The 10214-nt window shown below is 49.9% G+C and overlaps 1 protein-coding gene across 1 annotated transcript; it reads right to left on the bottom strand.

Moving 5' to 3' along the window:
- Window positions 1–1954: 1954 nt before the first annotated feature.
- LOC309347184 (maestro heat-like repeat family member 5) lies at window positions 1955–8520 on the bottom strand. The gene is made up of 19 exons (XM_081871525.1): window positions 8492–8520; window positions 8052–8290; window positions 7738–7906; window positions 6518–6659; window positions 6321–6439; window positions 6058–6207; window positions 5502–5644; window positions 5234–5348; window positions 4990–5126; window positions 4685–4804; window positions 4439–4553; window positions 4037–4171; window positions 3708–3872; window positions 3257–3415; window positions 3044–3148; window positions 2821–2926; window positions 2520–2582; window positions 2091–2273; window positions 1955–2001 (listed from the first exon to the last, which is right to left on the bottom strand). The coding sequence occupies exons 3-19, from the start codon at window positions 7807–7809 to the stop codon at window positions 1988–1990; spliced, it is 2043 nt and encodes a 680-aa protein (XP_081727651.1). The 5' UTR covers window positions 7810–7906; window positions 8052–8290; window positions 8492–8520; the 3' UTR covers window positions 1955–1987.
- Window positions 8521–10214: the final 1694 nt, after the last annotated feature.

The raw sequence follows: 10214 nt of genomic DNA, 5'->3' as shown, positions 1-10214 counted from the left end.
GGGAATAGGTGCCTTTACTTTCCCTGTAACTGTGGAGGCTTTTCCTCCTCTACCCTCTCTTAGAAACAGAAAGAGGAGAGGTCCAAGGGGAACAGTGCAGTGATGAGATTTTCCTGGCCTGGTCTGTGGGTGCTGTTGGTGGAGGCTTCGTTAGCATCCTCACCATCGGCATACATCCGGGAGTTGTGGCTGAACAAAACCGTGAAGCACTATTTGCCCTAACATGCAGGTTGGAGAAAACCATCAATGCCACTACACATATCCTCCGACAGTTGCAGTCTGAGATTGAGGATTTGAACCAGATAGCAGCAGCTAATAGACTTGCTCCTGACTATCTCCTCGCCAAATCAAGAGGTTTTTGTAAAATAGTCCCGGAAGGCAAATGCAGAGTGAAGTTTCATGACCTCAACAACACTACTGAGGACGAGTTGCCAAAATTACAGGCCCTTATAAATGATAACCATTGCTGCGTCTGTCGATTCTTGAGCATATTTTAAATGGGTAACAGGTATTCCTTATAGGTTTGCAACATACGCTTCTGGTTTCTTATTGAATGGTTTTTTAAAAAATCTTAATGATTTCTTCATGAACTTTGTTCCAAAAGCTTTTTATCTCCTTACAGCCCACCATATATAGTACATTGTTCCTATCTCGGTGTTACATCTCCAGCACACATTGTTTTTTTGCTTATAGTTTTTTGCCGATTCCTTGGGGCAGGGGTTAGGTATCATCGGTAGATCATTTTCATTAGATTCTCCCTTATTGTATAGCATGCTGTGAACTTGATGTCAAATTTCCACAGCTAACATTATGTTGTGGCCAAAATCCTGTGCCCACTTTATCATAACGTCCTTTAGCATCTCATCCTTGAGTTCCCATTCCAGAAGTAGATCATACATCCTAGATAGGGTCTTTTTATTAGTTTGCACTAATAATACAAGTCATTTTGTAATAATGACTTCTTTTCTCTAAAACCAATTTTCTTATCCTGATTAAATATATGCACTATTTGGTGATACTGAATCCAGCCGTTACAATACTGTTTAATTTCTTCATACGATTTTTAATTGGCCCAGTTCTACCTTTATTAATTGTTGGTAAGTTGCCCAATTTGTGTCCATGTTTGTCTTTTTTACCGTTATCATCTCCACTGGGGATACCCACCAGGGTATTTGGGGCTCTAATAGTCTGTGGTACTTATCCCAGACCTTGTATAATGAAATTCTGACTATATGATTTTAAAAGTCCTTATGCACTGCCACTTTGTTGTATGATAGGTAGGCGTGCCATGTAAACCTCGTATTCCAACCTTCATTAATTTGATTTTAATTGATTTTTATAATGTAATATTTTTAGAATGTGTGAATATCTGATTGTTTGATTGTTGATTGTTGTTAGCCGCCCTGAGCCCGGCTTCGGCTGGGGAGGGCGGGATATAAATAAAATTTATTATTATTATTATTATTATTATTATTCTAAATCTAATATATCAGCCTTCTTCAAGAAGGTGGGGTTGTTTTAAATGATTGTTAAATGTGTTATGTTGATTTAGATTTTGTATTGGTGGGCTGGAGTGTTGTTTCAGGACTCTTGTATTGTTTATTAGTGTGCATACATTAGTCTTGTGGCTCTTTTTAGTATGTTTTTATTATTTTAATTTATATTATGTTCTGATATTTTTATTATGAATTTTGTGCAGTGATAATTCTTATTATGTATTTTGTGCTTCGTATACTTGGTGTTGTGAACCACCCTGAGATTCAAAATCAAAAAAATCAACAATCCAAAACAACATCAACCAGAAACACAACAACAACAAAAAGGTTTCCTACCGCTGTGTACGGAAGGTCGTGAGGGCAGCACCACTCCTCTTGGGCCATCCTGATGGCGCTGATGTTCCTGGCGCTGGTCCAGACTGGATCCCGCGGAGAGCAGAAGATCGTATCACTGCAGCACAACTCTGATGTCACGTTGCCTTGGCCTGGCGCTACTCCGGATGTTCTGTCAGGAGGAGAAAGAGGCTCCTTGAGAAACGTCCCCTCCAGACATTCCACCAGGTGTCCCAATAGCCCACCAGATGCCTCACTCACCTGGCATGCAGCTCAGGAAGTCCTGCGGGTAAGGCTCCCTGTGAACGCAGTGGAGCAGCCTCCTCAAAAAGCGCTGGACCCTGCCTTTCTTCCGATGTTTATAGGCCCGCTGCATGATGTTCAGGCAGCTCCTCCCTGTCTGCCTGAGCCCTTCTTCCTCGTGCTGCTGCATCTCTTCCAGCCCTGAGGGGCAAGGGAGAAAGGTTGAGCAAGGCGGAGATACACAGGAAAAGAGCCATCCATCAACAATATGAAAACAGCCGTCAGGTGTGTTTGGGTGTGAGAGAGAGCAGTGAAGTCACATGCCAATTCTCTTTGCATGTTCATCTTGTGGAACCTCTGTCTGAACATACATCTGAGAATTTGCCTTCCCCTGAAGACCTTTCTCAGCAGAAGCATCCCTCCCTGCCCTCCGTACGTCTCACTCACATGTTCCATAGGATGCCATGTCGTGATGGTGGATGAAACTGGCATCCCGGAAAGCCAGATGACCTAGAGAGAGAAAGAGGCAAGAAAAGGGACGTCATCTCGGTGCAAAGCAAGTGGAGACAGAGGTAGCTCGGCAGGAGGACAGGTATGCTCTAGAGGTCTCCACGCTCACTCAGAGCAAGATCTGGGCGCAGATGGAGGCCTACCTAGCAGGTGGCCTGGGGACATGTCCATCCTCCCAGCCATCGTTACCAAGATGTTTCTGTCCATCCCTACCAGGGAAGAACATTGCTTGACTTACCCAGAAGCAGAGCTGCCACCCTGGAGACTGATGGCAGCCTGTTGGCGGACGGCTTCGTACATGTCAAGGCAGCACTCCGAAGGATGTCCTTGCTGAAGGTCTTGCTCTGTGGGCAAAGACAAAGGAGAATTGGCATCAGAGAGGCTTGAGAGTGTGGCAGAAGAGCCTTGCAGTCCCAGAGACATGCCTGGGCAAAGCTGCCAACAAAGCAGAGGGAACTTACCAGATGCTTGGCAGCCTGGTGGAGAGCAAAGTGGAGGCTAAATTTGTTGGAACGAGCCCACCACTTCACTTGTGGGGCTAGATGGCAAAGAGCCCTCCTTGCGGCCTGCAACACAAGAAGAGAAGAGGGTTACAAATTGCGGTACATAGTCTTGTAAGCTCCTGAGAACAATCCCTCCCTCCTACTGTGTAAGTCCACCTCTTTGGCCCTCACCTTGGCCACCACGTCCTCGTCTTCGAGGTGAATGAGGACCACAACCAGTTCGTGAATGGCTTCCTCTTCTGTTGTTGTTATGGGAAGCCTTTGGTCTCTCACCCAGCCCCGAAGCAGCCCCAGATGTTCGATGGCTGATGCCCGGACGGAGGCTTCCTCCTGTAGGCAGAAAATATCAGAGGTTATGTTTCTCAGCAGATCACCTTCCTTTCTCCTGCCCACTGGGTGTTTTGAGGCTGCTCAGCCCCCTATCCTCCTCCTGGGGGAGACTGGGGGCAGGGGTGGCTCTCCCCCTGCGTTTTCCAGGCAGGCTTCCAAGAGAAGGTGCTCCAGAGGAACACCCTCCTGAAGCCAGAACATCTCCGCTGCATGCCAGTCTAAACCCCACCCTTCCTCTTCCAAAGCATTCCTCCTCCACCGGGTGTGATGTCATGTTTTCCCTAACACTCACATGGGCAGCCAGACCGCAGTAAGTTGCCGCCAGCATCTTCAGGTCTTCCTCTCCCAGCTCCCTGGAATGGTAGGCTTGGTCTACTAGCTCTATCAACTCTGGGAGGACATCGGCTTCTGCAGAAGGGAGGGAATCCAGCAGCAACAGCCGCAGAAGCGAAGGGTCCTACACAAAAGAGAGAATCTTTTCAAAGGTCTGAAAGGCCTCACGCCTTTTAGCACAGGCCCTTCAGTATTGTGCCAGCAAAAGAGTGCTGGACCATGATTAGAATCGAGATCCGTACCCCCCCTCCCTCCCTCCCTCCCTCCCTCCCTCTGAGCATCACTTGCCATGTCAGAGTCCAGAAGCAGGGATATCCCTCTGACGCTGAGCTTCCGGACTTGCAGGTGGTCGTGTTCCAGCCAGTTGAGGAGCTGCTCCAGTGTATCTTCACAGGGATAGACCTCCAGACGGCAGCTGAGCAGCTAAAGAGGCCCAAAGAGAAAGAAACTCTTCAGGGATGAGAGGCTGAGGCAGGTTCTCCTTTTACCCACCATTTGCAATTCTGCACAGAGCAAACCCACTGAAGTGAATGTACCAAAGTTTGTCATGTACATCAAATCCAATGGGTCTACTCTGAGGAGCACTAAAACAGGAAACAGTCCTTAGGCTCAAAGTAGCCCAACACTCGGCAGAAACCAAGCCAGGGCCTCCTTGCTGCACCCATTTCCTCCCGCGTCCGTCCCCCTCACCTCGATGTAGATAGCTGCCGCGACTTGTGGCATTCCGGCAAAATCCTCGTCCTCGAGAGCAGCGATGATGCTTTCCACCATGGGAGGGATCCACCAGCGTCGCTTTCCGACAGCTCTGAAATGGAGAAACAGATCTTGGTAAGGAAGGCAAAGACACCGCAGGAAGCAAACGGGCACAGTCCGATCCCGTGCCTTCAGCTCCGTTTGCCAGACCACTGGGGAAGGTCACCGCGTTCTTCCTCTTACCTCACCATGGCAGACAACCCCTGGCTGAAAGTCTCCCGGCAGAAAAGTTGGTCAACGATGGCCGCCTCCACTTGCTCTCCAGTGGTGCCAAGAAGGAGGTGCAGAACTTCCTTAGCCCCTCTGCAACAAAAGCAAGGCCAGTTTTACCAGGAGGGTCATTGCCACACACTCAAATTCCTTCCCCATCCCTCCTCCCTAGCAGCCGCCTGAAGGAGAGCCTCCCTTGCAAAACCAAGCTGGACAGGAAACCCCCCGAGGCTGAAGGGGAAAGGACTCCATTGGTCCCTTTGCAACACACTACTCACCCGAGGAATTCCAGGTCGTAATGGAAGTTGACAACCATCCCCAGGAGAGCGATGAGCAGCTGTGGGAAGTTCTGGCGCACAGCTGCCTTGTAGTCCTCCATCCTGAGGATGGCGTGCAACAGGCTGGTGAGATGTTGCTGGAAGAGAGAGGGGTGCAAGTCACTTTATCTGCTTTCCTGCAGAATACAGGAATCCCTAGATATTACCCTGGGAGGAAGGAAGCCAGAAAGCAGGTGGTCCTTACCACTTGGGTGGCAGATTCCGCCAAGGGGCTTTCGTAAAGCTGCTTGGCCGTAAGATGGATCAGTTGTTCTGGGTTGGCCGATGCTAACACCTCCTTCCACACTCTCTCGCAGTCTCTGTGAATGCAAAAACAAGAGCAATGGTCAGCTTCAAGTCTTCTGCTTGCTGCCATGCTCCAGAGAGAGGAAATGGCAGCAAGGGCTTTCTGAGCAAGCCCTGCAGCTTTCCAACCTCCCCCTTAGCCCAGTAGAACCTGGAAGGCTCCATACCCGAAAGGAAACTGGAGGAGATATTCAACCACTGTCGCCAGGTGGTGGTGCGACAAGATGGACAAAGCGAAGACGGCCATGCTTCTGCCTTGCACTGTAGGCCCCTGGCTGATCTTATAGAAGGCCTCCAGCAGCACCTTCACCTGTCAGAGAAAAGGAGAGAGTTGCTTGGAGAGTACAAGGAAGTGGGGCTGTCTGCAGGTGGATCCCTCCATCGCTCATTGAAAGAGGGACCCTTGACCTGTGCCACCACAGCCATCTTCCTTCCAAGGTACCACTCAGGGTCCTTGGAAGTATTGAACCCAGGCAGCTCCAGGGCGCCAGTTCCCCTATCCATTGTGGGCCAAGAGAAGAAGCTTGCCAGTCTACTCCCAGAAGGAGGAGGATTCCCCATCCCTGAATCCATGTTTCTCAGGACCCTTGGCTGCGGTTCTTGTCCTGACATTGCCAGGCCCCTCTCAACTAACATGTGTCCTGGCCACCCAATGGCATGAGGTGGCCTCCCCTACACCAAAGCAGAGAATCTTCTTCTCTCCTACCTTTGCAGATGCCTTACCTCCACTTTTGTGCCGCCAAACTGCTTGATGAATTCTTGCAGTAAGTGGGAGATATCCAGTGGGTTGAAGCTGCTCTCGACAACCAGGTCTCTGGCCAGGAAGCACATGGCCTCCAAGAGCTGCTCCGCGGGGAGAAAAGCGCCAAAGACCTGAAGCAAGAGAGGGAGGTCAGAGATGCCCACAGGGCAGGGCTGGGGAGCAGAAAGCCCAGGTGCTGCCTCTGCGGAACCTAGAACACGTGGCTTGAGAGACAGCGACTTACCCTGGCAAGAGAGTAACAATTATTCACGAACAGTTCAGGAACCGGTCCTCCGGTGGATCTGAGGACCTTCTCAGCTCTGGTGATAAGTGTTCGGTTCCATGACGTTCGTGGCAGCATCTCTGCAAAGGAAAGCCAAAGGGTTAGTTTGGGTCTTGCTCACCCCCACCCCATGCTGGGATACATTCTTCTAGACTTACCTTCGTTGTGCCGCAGGATGGGCAGAAGATGGCAGAGAGCCTCTGCTGCCCGCTGCCTGCTCTCCGGGTCCGGATCCAATGCACAAAGGCAGGAAATCGCCACCAGTTGGCCACAGGAGGATGCATGAACCGCTACCGATGGCTGAGAAGAAACCCAGAGAAGGGACTGATAAGCAACCCATCACCGTTTTTCCTATAACATTTTTATTAAATCTTCCAAACATTCCAAAACATTTAGCATCCTCTACAGAAAAAAATCCAGTTCTTTTTGACTTCCCACCCCTCTTTTCCTAATGTTTGCTTTTTTCTTCTTTTCTCAGCCATTTTACTCACTATGGCCCAGCTCTGTTCTCCAAATTGAGTATGTGCTGGGATGCCTGATTGTCCCTTGGGCACCTTGCAGGGTGGGCCCAGAAGCAGCAGCCTGAAGGCCTTGACAGCCCTGCATGGTTGCAATGTTTCCCTTCAGTAAAGCCACTTCTGAGCTGGAGAGGAGGTGGGGTTGTGGGCTTCATGCCCTCCCCTTACGTACTCGGGGGCTGGCTTGCAGCCCCCCGCAAGAGCAGGGAATCCTCGGGCGCGTCACCTCCCTTGCCAGCCAATCGGCTGGCCTGGGAGGTGTGGCCAGCGCTATTTAGGGCCGGCGCGCCTGAGGATTTCCCTTTTTCTCCCAGTGCCCCAGCAGCTCCGGTTTTCCCACCCTTTAGGTTTGGCTCTTTGACATTGCTATGGACTTCGGTTGGTCGCCGTCAAGGGGCCTGGTAGGAATTTTTCCCGCTTGGCAAATTGGCACCAGCCATTTGGTTTTTTGCCTACCTCGTAGCAAATCATCACAACTTCCTCAGCATTGGTGGTTAGGCATTGGTAAGGGTATTGTTCTGCAAATGAGTGGGGGGCGTAGTCCGGTAAAGGATTCCGTGGGGCATTGCCCTGTCCGAAGCCTATGGAGGTGGGGCCTAAGGCACGCCCTCGAGGGGTGACCCCGGGGGAGCTCCTAGTTGATGTACATCAGCAGGACTCCCCCTCCTGGTGGTTAACCCTTGCCGGTCTTCTAGCAATCGGGCTGAAGCCGGTTAGTCGATAGGACCAATGCCTAAGCCAATACCGCTCAGTTCCTGTAATCAATAAAGTTGTGGCCTAATTTTGCCCATTAACCTAAAATACTGGTGTCCTGTGTCTTTATTTCCGTGGGGGAGGCGGGAACTCGCCACGCAACTCACATATTCCTGGATCTTCTTCAGGAGGGCGGAAAGATCTTGGAGCGCCTTCCTTCGGATCTTCCCATTCTTCATCGTTGCGACGACATCCGTAAATCTGTTCTTCAGCCGGTCCTTGCTGACGCTTTCAGGAGGAAGATCAGCCGCATCCGGAGAAGCTGTGGTTGGGATGCTGAGGGGAGAGAGGAGTAGCACTTTTGTCAAAAGGGTTTATTGCCTCCCGTCCTTCAAAGACCCCAAGCACCACACCATAGAAATGGACCGGGTTGTTTTTTAAAAGGAATTGATTATGGGGGAGGGGATTAGCACAGGATTACCTTGGAGGAAGATCCTCCCCATCTTCCAGGCTGATTTCCGATATTTGATCTTCATCAAAATCAATTCCCTGTCCATGAGAAAAGAGAAACAGGAACGTCAGAATGTGAAGAATGGATCAGACCCATTCATGATTTTGTATTGAGCAGGAAAGCACAGACGAGGTAGGTTGGGAAACAAACTGAAAATCTCTGGCCTCCATTTCCTTAGAGACCTTATTCATCCTTCTATTCATTTAAGCCTTCGGTTAAGAGTTTGGGTGTAATCCTTGACACCTCCCTTTCCATGGAGGCGCAGGTTACAACAGCCAAGGCGACATTTTTCCACCTTCGCCGCATCAAGCAGTTGGTCCCTTACCTTTTCCGACCCAACCTGGCCACAGTGATCCATGCGATGATCACCTCCAGGCTTGACTACTGTAATTCGCTCTACGTGGGGCTGCCCTTGAAGCTGTCCCAGAAACTCCAGCGGGGGCAGAATGCTGCAGCGAGGCTCCTCACGGGGTCTCTGCCATGGGAGCATATTCACCCAGTGCTTTTCAAGCTGCACTGGCTCCCGGTGGAGTACAGGGTCAGATTTAAGGTGCTGGTTTTGACCTTTAAAGCCCTTCATGGCCTAGGACCCTCGTTCCTATGGGACCGCCTCTCCCGGTATGCCCCACGGAGGACCTTAAGGTCCATATATAGCAACACCCTAGAGGTCTCAGGCCCTAAGGAAGTTAGATTAGCCTCAGCCAGAGCCAGGGCCTTTTCAACACTGGCTCCGGCCTGGTGGAACACTCTGCCTCATGAGACCAGGGCCCTGCAGGATCTGATTTCTTTCCGCAGGGCCAAAAAGACAGAGTTGTTCCACCTGACCTTTGGCTTAGAATCAGTTTGATTCCCTCTTCTTAGAGCTCTCCTCCAAGTTTCCAGATTTTGTCTCAAATGCATGGATTAGATTGGAAACGGGGATGATGAGAGTGGAGGCTAGCATCTGCCTAACATCAATCTACAAATGGCTGACATTGAATCTGCTCCCCCGAGGGATAGCCCCTTTGATCCTCTCTGACCAATTCCAGTCGGGCTCGCAGACTGCAGTCCTGAACACCCTCCGGAAACTGGGTTTTGCCCCTCAAGCCCTTCTAAGTCTGGGCTTGGGCCAGGCAAATGCTACTGTGATAGGAATTGTATGGTCTTAGATATATGGCAACGTTCATAACCACACGTACATAGATCAGCACAGGAAAGCCAACCTGGAACCATTTTGATTCCTAAACTGAGCAAATGTTTCTCTGCATGGTCAAAATGGAAAAGCCTCCCCATTGTCTCTTCCTTCACAAATCCTGTCTTAATCTGTGTTTGAATAAAGGTGTGAGCCTGTGACCTGGCCCAGGAAATAAGTATTTTACCACTACAAAAGAATGGCCAGGCTCCCCAGGAAATCCAATCAAGTAACCTGCCAGACAGGAGATAAACAAGGACAAGAGAAAAACAACATTTAAATTTCTGTGATGTAGGTGGGATGTATCTGAGGGGTGGTCTTAGGTTACACCCCTTCCGTGATGTATGCATAATGTTTCTGGGGGTGGTCTTGATCTAGAGGATGGGAATTTCAAAAGTCTTTATAAGCCCTTGCACAACATTTTGGGGGGTCCTCCTCCTTTCCTGTGTGTGAGGGGAGCACCCTGTTGCAACAGATCAATAAAGATCAAGCTTACTAGCTGCTTTGCTTCTCAATATTCTCTGGTTGGCCTCTGTTATTTTCTCCTACCAATAGGGAACCTATGTAAGGACTCTATATGGGCTCTCGGATACCCCATAAGGGAAAAGGGCATTTTTTTATTTATAACACTACGGTCAGGCAAAGAATATTAGACACCGAGAGACAGCAGGACTGTGCAAGGTGCCCCAACTATAGAATTGGAGAAATCGAGAGAGATATAGCCGCACCGGCAGCATATCTCTTCTTTCTTGTATCTAGGGATGCAAGAAGGGCCTTTACACTCGCCAGAAGCGTGGCTCTTCCCTCGCCGGTCCTGGATGGAGCCTTTAGAAGGGTCCCGTATGCTCAGAGACTTTGCACCTGTCCATTGGGAGAGATAGGAAGCCCAGAACACTTGTTCTTTAGATGTCCCTTTTATGAAGAGGCACGTAGTAAGATCATGGATCCCCTACTGGTGAGGC

Source organism: Podarcis erhardii (genome assembly GCF_964252035.2).
Source record: "Podarcis erhardii genome assembly, chromosome: 7".
NCBI classification, from domain to species: Eukaryota; Metazoa; Chordata; class Lepidosauria; order Squamata; family Lacertidae; genus Podarcis; species Podarcis erhardii.
This window is presented reverse-complemented; position numbering and strand designations above follow the sequence as displayed.